This window comes from Pseudonaja textilis, chromosome 1 (genome assembly GCF_049901715.1).
Source record: "Pseudonaja textilis isolate UNSWEBS1 chromosome 1, rPseTex1.2, whole genome shotgun sequence".
Classification (NCBI taxonomy): Eukaryota; Metazoa; Chordata; class Lepidosauria; order Squamata; family Elapidae; genus Pseudonaja; species Pseudonaja textilis.
The window spans coordinates 146,506,167-146,521,397 of record NC_141990.1 but is presented as its reverse complement, the minus strand read 5'-3'; the positions used below and the strand labels follow the sequence as shown (position 1 = coordinate 146,521,397).

General features: G+C 35.5%; 1 protein-coding gene across 12 annotated transcripts in view; it reads right to left on the bottom strand.

The window, feature by feature from the left end:
* Nucleotides 1-15,231, bottom strand: part of PLCB4 (phospholipase C beta 4) — a 178,961-nt gene that overhangs the window by 64,162 nt on the left and 99,568 nt on the right. For all 12 annotated transcript variants that reach the window (XM_087918978.1, XM_087919038.1, XM_087919025.1 and 9 more), the window contains 4 exons: nt 10,860-10,956; nt 8,130-8,210; nt 6,815-6,874; nt 5,115-5,258 (listed from right to left, as the gene is read on the bottom strand). In XM_087918978.1, the coding sequence (XP_087775104.1) occupies nt 5,115-5,258; nt 6,815-6,874; nt 8,130-8,210; nt 10,860-10,943 (369 nt within the window). In that variant the 5' untranslated portion in view covers nt 10,944-10,956. The remainder of the gene's footprint in view (nt 1-5,114; nt 5,259-6,814; nt 6,875-8,129; nt 8,211-10,859; nt 10,957-15,231) is intronic.

Here is a 15,231-nt window from a genome sequence, read left to right as displayed (position 1 = left end):
TAAAAATCTAATAAATAAATAAAAATTAAATGGAGATTTGTTTATTCTATTGTACAAAAAATGCTACAGCTAAAGTATTACATCTTACAATTAACAAATCAACTGTTTTATTAATCTTGTCATTAATAATTCACCCAAATACTTCCTTTACCCGCTGTTGATACCTTCTGCTCACAATTAAGCAAATTTATTTACAATACTATTAGCTGAATTGAAGGCAATTGTAAAGCAGTATTCTGTTAAATACTGCTCCCTTTTCTTTTCATCTGAATAAAATAGTGCTCCCTTCCCCTTTTTACCTGTATAAAAGATTTTCTGATGTACTTAAAAGACTTGAGCAAATTGTAATTTCTGTTTGGCTAATTATCCACAAATTCTATACATAGTTTTTCAGATTTTGTACACTCTAACTCAGAAGTGCACATCTGAATTTAGTAGCAATGTGAGCAGCCCAAAGATAAGTCATGAGCACAGAGCCTTTCTAGATTGGTATAAATTAAATTGGTATAAGCAGGGTTACTATTAGAATACTTGTAACATACAGTAATTAATAAAGTTAGTAATCCAGTTACCAAGGAGGAAGGGAGAGAAGAAAGAATGAGATTTATTGAGTGGTTTCTCAATTCTAAATTTTGTATACATCTAAAATTAGAAATCAATTTTAATGCATACATTTTGTGCATGATAACCTCATTTTTGTGATGAGGTCATTGGACCACATTCTCAATCAATTACAGGTAATCCTCAATTTATGCCATTTAATGATTCTATCCTCCAGATCATTGATTATAACTCAGGGAGCTGGCAACTAGTTTGCATTTACAACTAATTGCAGTTTCCTATGATCATGTGATAGCAGTTTGCAAGATTAGCCAATTTCTGACAAGTAGCATCAATTGGGAAGCCAGATTCACTTAAAAGCCATATGATTTGCTTAACAACTATAGTAAAAGGAGACATAAAATTGGTTTGGTCTCATGATGATTCACTTAACAGCTCCATTATTTATTAACTGAAATTCTGGTGCCAATTGTCATAAATTGAGGACTACCTGTATGGGCAAAAGATCAGCAGGCATTTGGCACCATTTTTGCTGGAACTTCCATGTATAGAAATATTTAATATTTTTCCCCCTCCCAGATGTTTGATGGCATTCAGAACTATCTTAACTAATGAATATTTACAAACTAGGATTTGTGCTCTAATTTCTATCCAGTCAAATAAGAAAACAATTCTCTCTTTCTGACCTTCTCCTATTGAAAAAAGCTTATTTTATTCAGATAGCTTCTCTTCTTTAAATCATGATACTGAATTCATGTATTTGAGGTACAAATACAAAATTGTCAAAATAATCTCCCTTTATGAAAAGCTAGGGCTTTTTGCGGCATATGAAAGATTAAAATTAAATTTTAAAAAGTAGCCTCTCATGTTTTAAAAATGAAAGATTTAAATATTTCTTCCAAAGTTGCACCACCAGGTGTCAGCAGAGGTTTGGAATATAATACAGTTGCAGAATTGTCCAGAAATTGGGGAAGAAAAATATGTTATTTCTCTGATGATATTACAATCTTCTTGATTTTAAGAAGAGAAATTGTGGAGATCTGGATCTTACAGAAATGGCACATGAAGAAGTAGGGAATTCTGAAACAGAAATTTAGTATCAACCGATTTTGTAGCTACCTTATAAATACTCAATTACATCTTTCCAAAATTAATAATTTTGTAAAAATTGATGTCCCCCATGAACAAGCTCTGAATGCATAGAATATCTAAAAAGGTAAGCAAGGAGAGTACGAATTATAATCCCATTTTTATATAATCCTATCCTTTCTGCAAGGACTTCTTCATCTGTACCCATTTCATGCCATAACCTATAAATACCACTGAGTAAGATCTTTGGCTATCTAATAATCTGTAATAAGATCTCTCCAATCTTACATACATACTTTATTCAATGACTTTGCTCACTTACGGCATAATTAATGCCATCATCTGGTGATATCAACCAGAATTTGAATCCATCCTACCTCATCTCAGTTGGTTACCTTCTATATGAGCTGCAGAAATTTTACACAGTTCAAACGAATATACATCAGTTTTTAAAATAAATACCTTCTTTGCTTCAGAAAAGTATGAGAAGTGCATCACAAATAGGAACAGCAGCCTACAGTTATTTATTTATCACATTTTTATACCACCCATCTCACCTAAGTGACTGCAGGTAGTTGACAATAAAAAAATACATGGTATAAAAGCATAAATAAGAAAAATTATAAAAACAAAATTTAAGAGGTTGGGCTACAACAGTTAAAAAGTTAACAAGGTGGAGAGAGCACCCTCACAAAACCAATTGTCACGAGAATCGCATATCACTCTTTGACGTCCATGCCAAATATTAGGATCAATTATTTCTGAAGGCCAGAAAAAAGGGGGGGGATGCCTGAACTCTGGGGTCAAAGTGTTCCATTCAGAAGGCAAGGGTAATGGCAAAGAAGGTTCTCTTCCTGGATCTCACATCTCACACAATTTAACCCACAGGATCCACAATGCACTGTCCCTGACTAACTAGGCTGGAATGGGAAGATTCAATTGGAATGAAACATCACATTACAATTTCATTACTCAATTAACAGAGTTAGGAAGGGACCTTGGGGATCTAGCTAGCCCAACCTCTGGCTCAAACAGGAGACCCTATAGCATTTTGAATACATGGCTGTCCACTTCAGCTTTTTACACCTTCTCAGTTCCTATCCACAGCTTTCTGATTTCACAGTTTCAAAAATCTTGTCTTCAGTTTATCTTGTATCTATTATTATTAAGTTTATTACTTGTGCATGTCTTAAAAAGAAAACAAATAATATCATTCCCCAAAGAGTTTACCATTGAAGATTAATAATAATCTAGATCAGGGCTGTCAAACACATGCTGGTCATGCCCACGCCCAGTTTAGTGAAGGGGGAAAAAGTCCTGATATGTCATGTGATGTAACCATGACAACGTGAGTTTGGCACCCCCTGATCTAGACCCAAGCAAATGTTGTGCCATCTTATCTGTGCTCTAGTCCTAAAAAAATTTACTTTACTTTCTCAGGTTATAAATCTTTGATCAACAACAATGGATTTGAGGACAAACGATCTAACTCAAAAAAATGTAAAAGTATAAATGTCTCCATAGCTTTAGGATATACATGAAAGTATAGGCTGAGTATGTTTTGTAAGAGACAGAGAGGGAGGGAAGGAGAGAGAGAGGGAGGGAGACAGGGAGGGAGGGAGAAAGGGAGAGAGAGAGAGGGAGGGAGAGAGGGAGAGAGAGAAAGAGATAAATGGACGGATGGACAGACAGATATGTAAAATCTCTACTCCTTTGTTCTAAGCATTCCTCCTCCCAATCCAAATGGTAATCCGCTTTTCCAATGACAGAATCCTTTCCTTACTTAAAGATATATAAAAAAATAATTTATTCATTAAGCATATTTAAAAGCAGCTTCAGTTTCAATTGTGACATAGGTTTGCATCAGTATTTTGGATGCACTTTCTGTACTGAAATATACTCTGTCCAAAGCCTTCTCAATCTAATGTGATGAGTATGTTAAAGGTGGTATCACACATTTGGAAAAAATACATGACTGTGAAAATGTAATTTCAAATTACTGTAATATGATTTCTGAAAAATCTAGCAGAGAAGAATGAGAGGCATAAAGCAAGGAAACATAGAGGGGGCTGGTTTGCATAGTCGATATGACAAAAGGACAACCTAGTATTCCGGAACAGATGTAGCTAAAAATATGTAAGAAGAGCCTATCAGAAAGAGAAACTCTGTGTACCAGATAGAGAAGCAGCAGTGAAATATTACTTTACTCACATTCTCAGCTTTGCTACCATTTGTCCCTCACAGAATTAAGTTAAAGACTTTAATTGTTTCATAAGATGTAGGAGTACCTGACTCTTCAAGATTCATTAACTCACTGTCCTAAAACCCTATTTCAAATCAATGCTACATAAGGATTTTCTTTACTGGAAGAACTTCTGTAAGGACAGATTCTGTTTCTGCATTTGCCTTTATTCTCTGTTTCCTGGGAAAATATACCCTCAAGCAGAATTTAGGAACTGCCAGGTTTTTCAAACTGAGTTTGAAAAACTTTGCAATAAACAACACTTGCTATACCTTAAAGTCTATAAATAAATTCTTGATAACAATATATTCTTATCTTCTTACTCGAATTAAACATGAAAATGTAATATTGTGTATTAAAGGTTAATTGTTGTTTTGTAAAAGCTTTTCTGGTTTAAGATGCTAGTAAATTATCATGGACATTAAGTTAAGCTTCTCTTTCTTCTGGCAGATTACCTGCACTTACTCAATGGTCCCTGAAGTAGCATCTTCTTGAGAATATAAACTTTCTACTTCATTCAGAGCCAGCCATAGTGTTTCTTCTAGTACTAAAGCAGTTCTGGGAAAAGTGCTTTGGGATCTAATGAATTCGGAGCACCACCTGATCCACCCTTGACATGTTTCTGAACTGTCTCATTTCCACTTTTTTCATAAGTGAAGAAGGAAAACAGCAGCTGTAAAAATTGCTCTGCCACTCAGCAAATACCTCTGTAACGTGGATAAGCAATTTGCACAGAATACATACAGACATAGACACAATCACACACTTTCAAGGACCCTAAACTTGGAATTTAGTGGCTGAATTTTGCTTTGTTACTTCTATTAATCAGACAGTTTGTCCTTCCTTACTGTGTAGCCCCTCCTCCTATTAAACACAATATTTTTTAAGAATGTGCAGGTTATGATCTTGCATATAAATTTGAAGTCATTCCTCATCACTTCTAGTTCAAAAGGTTACAGATTACATCTCTCACTGCAGTGTAATTGCTTATCACACATCTACATACTTCCTAATTTTCACACTAACATTTTCCCATACAGAAGAAACACCCAGATAATTTGAAAAGTAACACACCAATTCAGTTGAGGGATTAGCTCATTTTTGCCATTGATGTCAAAAGATCTGTGTTTAGATTAATATTTGCCAACCTCTTAAAGCATAATAGGGATTTACCTGGAACAATAATGCCACAAAACATCAAAGCTATGTTTGGCTGCAGTACCTTAGCGTCTTCAGTGCTTTCCGCTACCATATATGTGAAGTTGATGTTCACCAGATCAGTGCCACTACAGACACAAACTATTCGTCCTTCAAGTTCATTTTCTGCTTTACTGACAGCTTCAAGAGCAGCCAATATTTTTGGATCCTGTTGGACAAAATTAATTGCTTGAAAAAAAAACCCCTCATGGATTAAAAAAGAAAGAAAATGTATTGCTCATTTTCACTCATAAGCATTTCTTATTCCTATTTACCTTCTTGATATTTTTGCCCTTATTCCAAGCACATGTTTAGAGGTATTTCATTTTCTACTTAGGCAGGTGATAATAGTATAGAGAGATCATATTCACGTTAGGTAACTGATAGTGGTTAATTTACATTCTATCTGTGAAGTAGTAACAATAATTCTTGGGTTCTGGGTGCAATGACCTTACCCAAGTGAAATAGCCTGATCATAGTTATTGGAGAGAGAGAGAAAAAGTGTACCTTAGGTTACACTTCCCCAATTGGCACCTTCCAGATATGCTGCTACACTGAAAATATCCCCAGCCAGCATATCCCAAAAGTGATTTTTCAAGAGGCAACTGGACTTTCTGATTTTTCTTTGTAGATGTTTCGCTTCTCATCCATCAGTTCTGTCTTCAAAGAAAAACCACAAAGTCCAGTTGCCTTTTGAAAAAGCACCTTTGGGACAACCAAGACCTGGATGACTGAGAATCTCCATAGCCAAAGACAGCATAGAGTACCAAAACATCTGGGAGACATCAAGTTGGAGAAAATACCTTAGAAATAAACTTCCACTCCTTACTCAAGTGTCCCTTTGAGATCATGGGATCTTTTTAAAATAGATGTTTAAAATGTTCACTGCCTTGAGTTATTTAAAAATAATAAAGGCACAATTTAAAAAAACACTATAAAAATTGGTCAAAATTATATCTGTCTGCCTTTGGATGAATGTATGAGTACAATTTAGGTTCACAGAAGGTGGTGTCTTTCTACCACAAGCCAAACTAGCCAATACTCCCTCTATAGAAAGGGAAATTATGTGAGAAGCATGAATGAAAAAGTATTAGTCTGTGAAATTTATCACTACCCTATGGCCTCCAACAGACTAGACAAACGCCAGGGCTAAGGAAAGAGATACATTTCAGGTAGCTTGCTCAAATACAACCAAGTCATTTTGATGTTGAAGCTTCCAGTTTATTGATCCCATTCAAAGAAACCCCACTTGGATGGTACCATCTTAATCAGAATCAGAATCCCGAAGAACAAATGTATATTAAAATACTTATTATCATCCTTATCATAGCCATCAATGTTTGGAGGTATTCTGAATCAAGAAGCTTTGATCTATAGTCTAGCTTTTATTTTTAAATGCTTGTGATACAATGCAAGCATTAGGATAGAGCTTCTTGGTGCCATAGATTTACATGGGAAAATTTCAGCACATGCTTCAATGTTTGCCCCTGAAAAAAATCAGATCTATGGGTGTAATATATCCTTTGCATGTAAACACTTCTAAAGTATTTGATCTTCACCAAAAGTTAGTTTCTACAGCCCAGTTTTTCAAAATTAAAAATCCATTGTCCCTTGAGGGTGCAAATAGTGCAGAAGTTCTTGAAACCAAAGAAAGTTTCCACTGCTGGGCCTCAAGCCAATAGCAATTGTTTAAAACAATACTTTCAAACAAAACTACAGAAATACCTTTGGTACTGCTCCAAAGCGAATACTGTTGATCAGGGAACATTCTAAAACTTGCCCTTCCTGGAAAAGAAAGGAACATCATAAATGCCAAGCAGCCAATCTATCTTGAAATAGAAAATACACCAACAGCTAAGCATTTAAAAATACACAATCTTAATTAATACCAGGCAGTATATATTAATGTCAGTAAAAACAAACATGGAAATCCTGTGCTCTCTAGAATTTGTCAGACTCTAAATGCCATCATATCTAACCATTGGCCATGGTGGATGAGGTCTAATGGGGACCTCACAACACAGTGATCACTCCTGATGTAATGATATGGGGGAAAGGTTTGGGAGACCTGGTGAAGAGATGTTGCCAAAGGAACAATCAAATAAGAGGAAGCATAGCCCATAGCTGCATAATGGGCAAAGCAAGAGGGCCAGAAGGACCCTCTCCAAATTATCGGGCTATACAGGTGATGGTGCAAGAATTGTACTTTCAGACTTACAAGGTCCTGTTAATTCTGCTTTCAACAAAGCAGAATTGGTTTATTTGGCCGTGTTTCCTGTCTGGTCTACCTGCTAAGACTGACATCTGTGGAAAGGTGGGGAATTTTTTGCTCTTCAGAGGTTCTTCCAGGAACTCCATTCTACAGAGCTAATGGTGAGAGATGCTGGGTGGTGTTCAGTAACACCTGGTCAAAGTTTCAAACTGTTACACCTGTTACAAACCTCCAGGGAAAATAAATCCAGCAACTTCATTCGCACTTATCTTTTTCAGAATTTCTTGCATCCAACTATACAAAATGTGGCAAGACCAATACTGAATCATTAGATGAAAGGGAACAAAAATGAGTTGTTGCTATACAGATACAAAACTGATGCAAGCAGAGAATGGATAGAAGATATAGAACAAGGATTCCAATTACACACACAAATATACATACACACACACACACTCCTTCCATCCATAAATACATCCATTTTCCCCTTTTCACTAATAATAGATGGAACTAAATTATTGGCAGAAAATTATTTTCTTCCTTTCAAACTAATATTATAATCTTTGGAATATTTCTTCATCATTATACATTTAATAAGTACGCTTAGGGACTTTATCTAGTCTGTTGTCCTCTAGTTGTTCAGTTTCAATTCTCATAATCCTCCTACAGCAATGCAATAGTAGTAGCAGGATATTATGGGAGCTATCTCAACAAATTACAGGCTGTAGCATTGTAATCTAAGGCCCTAATATTTGGAAACTAGCTGAACTGCATCTCATGCTTCCTAGAGGAAGCAAAAAAAAATCACGAGACCATTGTAAATTTTACCTTTCCTTCACTCTTCCATGATAGAAAAAAGCCAAATTCATCAACTTTAAAGAGGCAGCCTGGCTCAAAAACAGAAGATTCCTGTTGAAAAAGAAACCCAAAATACTCAGGTATGCAAGAAAGAATTTAGAATCCAAATTATTCACCTTTTAAAAAAAAATTCAAAGACAAAATATGTTAAATGAATGAATAACCAAAGCAGCAACGTGATCTTTGTAGAAGTGTTACTCAATGAAGTTAAACAGTATGATCTTGAAGTACTCTACTATGTTTACAGCTTTTACTAGTATGAAGGAATATTCTTAGGTCCTAGTAGATTTCTATACTAATTTAAGGACATACCTCGCCTTTTCGACCAGGCTCAAATTATCCTACTTTAGATACATTATGCATGAATCCATAATCTAGACAAAATTGTAATGCTGGGAAGGGTAGAAGGAAAGAGAAGAAAAGGCAACCAACAGCAAAATGGATGGACTCAATTACAACGGTGATGGATGCATTGTTGAAAAAGCTGAAGGACTAAATAAGGGACAGCTCATCATGAAGAAAGTTTGTGCAGTTGCTAAGAGCTGACAACAACTTGATGGCACGTAATTGTCGTCATCAACATCATCATCATCATCATCTTTCTCATGAACTTGGGTAATCTACACCGGAGATTAGCAGGGATGGGTTCCCACCAACAATTTGTTTGGAGACAGATTTCTAAATCTCACATTTCATTCCAATTTTTAATTTAAAACAATTACTGGAAAATTTCTCTGATTGAGATATGAAGAAACCACTTGTTTTATAAACTGTATCCAAAAGGTAAAATTTGGATGCAACTGTTGAATGTGTACCCAGGTCTACCATTCACTGCAACAGTCTGCTTGATTCCTGCAGAGGAACTACATTTGAAGTTTGGTTTAATCCCTCTCCACATGTATTAAATCATTGCATCAGTGGTGGGATTCAGGTTTTTTTACTACCGTTCTGTGACCTTGGCATGGCAGTGGAAGGATACTGTGAAATCTCCAGTCAGAGGTAGGATTTGCCGGTTCTCCGAACTACTCAAAATTTCTGCTACCGGTTCTCCAGAACTGATCAGAACCTGCTGAATACCACCTCTGCATTGCATCCTGTTGGAAAAGATTATCTGCGTATTTCTAATACTAGATAGATATTTTTTATATATTTGGGATGGGGAAGTAAATACTGAAGCATATTTTTCTAAGCAAAAATAATTCAGCAAGCTACTTACATTTTCTTATTATATGCTACAACTATTGGGAATGAAATTTGCAACAATCTTCACAGACCTTAAATCTTTAAAAGTAGTTTTTTTTTTATTTCAAGAGCTAAGAAAATGGAGTAAAAGTATCACCAAAGAGGGTTATTAGGATTTCAGCCTTTTACTTACTTGTCATGTTAAAGAGAACATTCAGCTAATCTATCAAATGCTTGAGATTCCGTTTATGCATGTTAAAGTATCAAACAATGCCAGACAGTTATATTCAGTTAAACAAACTATCTACTACTAAAAGGAATGCTGATCCCATGGTTAAATAAAAGAGCATTCTGCATTTTAATATTTTGAAGTGCAATATGTTCCCTCTCACATTCCTTGAGATGACCTCTTTTTACCCTTTTACATTTATGCAGATCACTGAATTGTCTCCCTTGCCTATATATTATGTATATTTTTCTCCTGGATTTTATGGCTTTCTCACCTTCATTACACTGTGGTCTATGGACATTCTTTTCTTTCTACGCATTTTTCAATGAGGAATTTTAAAAGGACGGCAAAAAAGTAGGGATTCAATTGCTGCGCATTCATAAAACAACATTTTTAAATACATGTACATCAGGGGTGGGATTCTACTGGTTCGCACCTATTCGCTAGACGGTTGTTAACATTCTAAGCAGTTCGGAGAACGGTTGTTGGAAGAAATTACTGGCCTAATCCTGTAGGGAAGGCAGGAAGGAAACATTCTGGTGTTGCTTACAGAAACTGCCTCTCCGTTAACCCTTATTACATTCTTGGCAGGACTAGACTTCCTGTCTCTGGAACTTCTCTAGATTTTTTTCCCCTTCTTTGCTGGCACTTTGCTTGTGTGGAGTGACCATTCAAAGTTACAATGGCACTGAAAAAAGTGACTTATGACCATTTTTCACACTTATGACTGTTGCAGCATCCCCACAGTCACAAGAGGCCAGGTGAGGAGATGCATGCCATGATGTGAGTGATGTTGAGTTGGCCACACCCAGCCAATAACATCACCACCAAGTCATGCCCACCAACTAAGCCACGCCCACAGCACCAGTTGTTAAAAAATTTGAATCCCACCCATGATGTACGTTCACCAAGCTGAATGGGAATGTTTATTATCATTTCCAAAACTGCTTGCTGAAGAAGAACAATCATTCAAAATCTTTATATAGAGAGATATAATATGGATTAGTATTAGTTATAATTCTTCCTAGCAAGTAGGATTCTGGAGGAAGAGAACAGCTCTAATTTGGTTCTTTTTCGTCTCTCTATCATGGCCACCAGGATGCTTAAGTTAGGTTTAACTGAAAATGAGTCCTCTTTTTTTGACCCTATCTTGCATAGCATCTACTTTCACAAAAAGATGGTGTTTGATATTCCTCTCTGAAGTAATAATGACCAGGAACAGGTTTCTATTATTTGCCCTCAGAATGCAGCTTCCAGCTATATTTCCAGATACTGTATAAGCTTCTTACCTCTTCGTATCTGTCAAAAGTAGCTCCATCCTGTAGAAAGGAAGGCACTGGCTTCTGCCAGTTAAATTCATATGGTTTTGCCATTCTGTGGACCACCCTGAATAATTAAAAAAAAGCAAATGAAATAAACTGTTGCCATGTTTAACTCTCATAAGGAACAACAACAAAAGGTTAATTGGGATTGTGCATACAGTACTGCCACTTGTTCTTTATAGTAAATCCTAGTGAAAACCCTCCATTTAAATGAAAATCCAGAAAAAGCTTGCCAAGAAACTGAATTTTGCCTGTAGGGTATCTTAACTGTCAGTAACCACCATTTGAAATTTTGAGATTGTATAATAGGTATGCTCACAAAAGGCTCTATGGAGAGTGTGATAAGAACAAAGCATTCATTTATTGGAAAGCTAATTTACTTTATCTGTTTTCCAGATCAATGGGCATAGTTCCAAATCAGTACCAACCAAACTACCAATCCTTTTAATTTTGTAAAAGTACCCATGTTCTCCTTCTTAGATGTGCTATGCACATGATAATTATCTATGTGGTTTTGTTATAGGAATAAAATAACATTTTTAAAAATTCACACTGGTGGTAGAAGCCTGGCTGATAACAAAGAAAATATTCATAACATTGATTTTAGTAAATATTTATTCAGAAATATTTAGAAGTCCTCATTTTAATCAACAGTTTGATTTTAAGTGATGGAACTGAGAATTAAGCCATTGTGACATTCATTAAGATCTCTAGCTGAAAATGACAAACATTCAGGAACAAAAACGAAAACATTCAAAATGCTATTTAATACTATTAATCAGAGAGATTTTTAAGTAAACCCTAGGGCTACCAATCAGAAAATATGAAGAGCGTCAAAAGCCAGAGGCAGCTAAAGGAAAATATATGAAGTGGTGATCTCATTAAAAGCTGCAATGTGGAGAGGGGGAAAAAACCCCAACAAAAAGAAAGACAAAACAGTTTAGCCTTGACAAATTGCTGAAAAGTATTGCTAGACAACGTAATTTTCATTTGAATAAACAAAGCAGCCTTCATTTCAAGTTCTAAAAGGCTATACTTTCCCTGTAGAATTTACATCCCCTTTTTAATATTTTCAATTTAATGGTTTAGAAACAAATTTTGCAAAGGATTTCAGGCCTCTGGCTTTTTATCCACTCACAGGATAACCTTCAAAAGCACAACGGAATGGGACTCAGAGTGGTGCTATTATTAAAAGACTGGGAGGGAAACATCTTGAAACCATGTTGAGCATTCTGTCCTTATCTTGTTATGCTATCCAACTCAATGGAATGTTGGAAACATATTATGCAAAAGCATTCAAGGCTCTTGCGGTCCATCTGTCTGTCCATCAGCAGGATAACTCCCCCCCTCCCCCCACTAAAAAAAAAAAGAGAGAGAGAGAATGGGATCTAATTTGGCCTGGTAGTCAAGGCCAACAAGAGAAAGTTTGAATTGGAAAATTAGCTGGATCAGGTAAAGGATAGGAGAGAAAAACCTTCCCAAAAAAAATTCCCCAAAGCATTACTATGAGACAGAATAGGGCAGCAAGTTCTTCCCACTTCCTTCCTAGTCATTTGACCCAAGGCTATTTTAAGGAATTAGAAAACATTCTAAAAACCCTGCTCTGCCTCCTTTCTTTTATTTATTGGGTTGCGAGAAAGTTAGGAAGTGAACTGCAATTGGGAACATTAAATTAAAAATATCAAAAGGACTTCTTTCAATAAATACTTCTTCGCTTTCGTCTGCTGAAAATTAATATAGACATAACACATTACCTTAAAATAACACTCACGACCTTCAGAAAATTATGTTTTCGATTAAAAGCATAAGCAAAGAAGCTCTGAACTCCTGGGAGATGAAGCACTAATATACAAACACGACTTTGCCAAATAATGAAAACTATTTCAGACTTGTAAAGGTAGGGAAAGGAAATTAATGTTATCTCAGCGCACTGTTCTCTCTTTTTACCTTTTAATGTCAAATTGCTTTTGAAAGAGAGATACAGGGACAGCGATGTGCAATTATGAGAGAGGCAAAATACCCTTTTGAAAACTTGCTATCTTTTCCTGCAACCACCAACTCCTCAAAATTCTTGAGGATAATTTTACTTATGCTTTAGATACTTTCTAAACTCAGATCGTCCATTATTTTATTTTAAGCACCCAAAATCACTTGCTACAATACACTTTAAATATGCATTGTAAGAACCCTTAAGTAATAAATGAAGCCAAAATTTAATAATGAAATCTGTGCTTCAGAGTTAAAAACACAGGACTTATTCGTTTCCTTTTTCCAAAAAGAATAAGACACATACAAGGCTTATATTTCTCTTATTGTATATTCAAGGCTACACAAAATTTAGAGGATTTAATATAAAATAAATTGAAATACTGTGCAACGTTTAAAAAAAAAGACCTCCAGGAAGCCTCACCCGAGAGCAAGGATTTCATATCCCTGCCCTACAATATAGCATGTACAATATAGTATATAGTATGTACTCAAGAGTTATTTTTCCCCCTGCTCCCCCAACAGCACAAATCAAATTTATGTGTTAAATTTGTGGAGCAAGACACTCACGGGAGAATATAGCATTTATTGCTGGCACATGATGAAATGATGAAAATCAAATCAGCATCCTAATAAAGCTTTCAATTGCTGGTTATTTTTACTGCAACTTTTGACCATTTTAAACAAAAATGAAAAGCGTACGTGCAAAATAGAAACAAACAGTTCATAATTAAGTAACTTGTAGCTATCAAGGCTACAAAAGTCATCAGAATCGTATTAATGGTGTTGACAGCTTCACTGCAACAAGAACAGCTATCGTATTTTCAATAACAATAAAAGGTACATCGGCCTGACTTTACAATGCACAGAGCATGTCATCTTGACCATAGTTGTAAATATAACTTTAAAAAGTAGGCATCATTTTCTCTTAATATTATGGGGAAAACTACAGCACAATAAAATCTCTGTCATTATTATTAGATACTCTGATGCAGAAGGACGATAAATAAAGTACTGATATGAAATGCTTGCAGAATCTTTTTTCTGTGGAATCAAGACAATGAAACTTTATGGGAATTTGTAAAATAATATCAGGAGTTTGAAGCCTCTTCTTGTTAGCAATCAAAAACCGAAGCGCTTATTGTTAGTTTAGATGCCAACTATAATGAATTTTGGTGATCAATGTCATATAATCTTAGCAAATCTTAGCTGAACAAAGCCCAATTGTTTGAATTTAATAATTCAACCGATAACCTTCATGCGCCAATTTCTACAACAGCTAACGAGGTCATAAAGCAACTGCCCCAAACTCTCTGATCCAAAAGGCAAAGAAAAATCGTCATTTGGGACAGAGAAAATTGAAAACAATCCAAATGAAATACTTCACTAAAAATGCAAAAAAGTGACTTGAGGAAAAATACCTGAATGTTCTATATATTTAATTCACCCATGTAACTGTTATATCCTATATTGAACTTACTAAACTCATTCAAAAAGAAAATATTATAAGTATATTTTATCTTAATAATTGACTAGTTCTGTCAGAAAAATGCATAGGGATTACATATACTACAAATTGGAGAATAAAATCAGGAATCAATTTCTGCAATTCAGCATTATATCTTCTTAACTGAATACAGGTTGCCCTCAACTTACAACCACAATTGAGCCCAACATTTATGTTGCTAAGTGAGAAATTTGTTAAGTGAATTTTGCCCCATTTTACAACTTTCCTTGCCACATTTGTTAAGGGAATCACTGCAGTTCTTAAATTAGTAATACAGTTGTTAAGTGAATCTGGTTTCTCCATTGACTTTGGGGATCACATGACTCCGGGACACTGCAACTATCATAAATGTGAGTCAGTGGTCAAGCAGCCAAATATAAATTAGATGACCATGAGGATGCTGTAATGTCATAAGTGTGAAAAATTGTCCCAAATCACTTTTTTCAGTACTGTCATCACTTCAAATGGTCACTAAATGAACTGTTGTAAGTTGAGGACTACCTGTACAGCAAAGCTGTTCTTCAGAATGCACTGATCCAGCGTAAATCTGTGATTCCACACGTTGCAATGGTGAAGAAGATGACTGTGTAAAAAGCAATGCCTATAAGAGTCAGTGTGTCTTGGTTGATTTCCAATAGTTAAGCAAGGCTGGACCTAATTAGCCTTTGCACACAATTCATTAGGTTTACCTGAGCTGTAAGTTAGACAGGGAAGTCAAAAAATACTGTGGATAAGAAGATGTGGGGTGGGGGGACAGACAACTTTTGTCATATTGCCAAGGAAACAGGTTGAGCTCCATTCAAAATAGGCTCTTTTTGGTGAATTTTAACTTATCTCCTTTTCTAA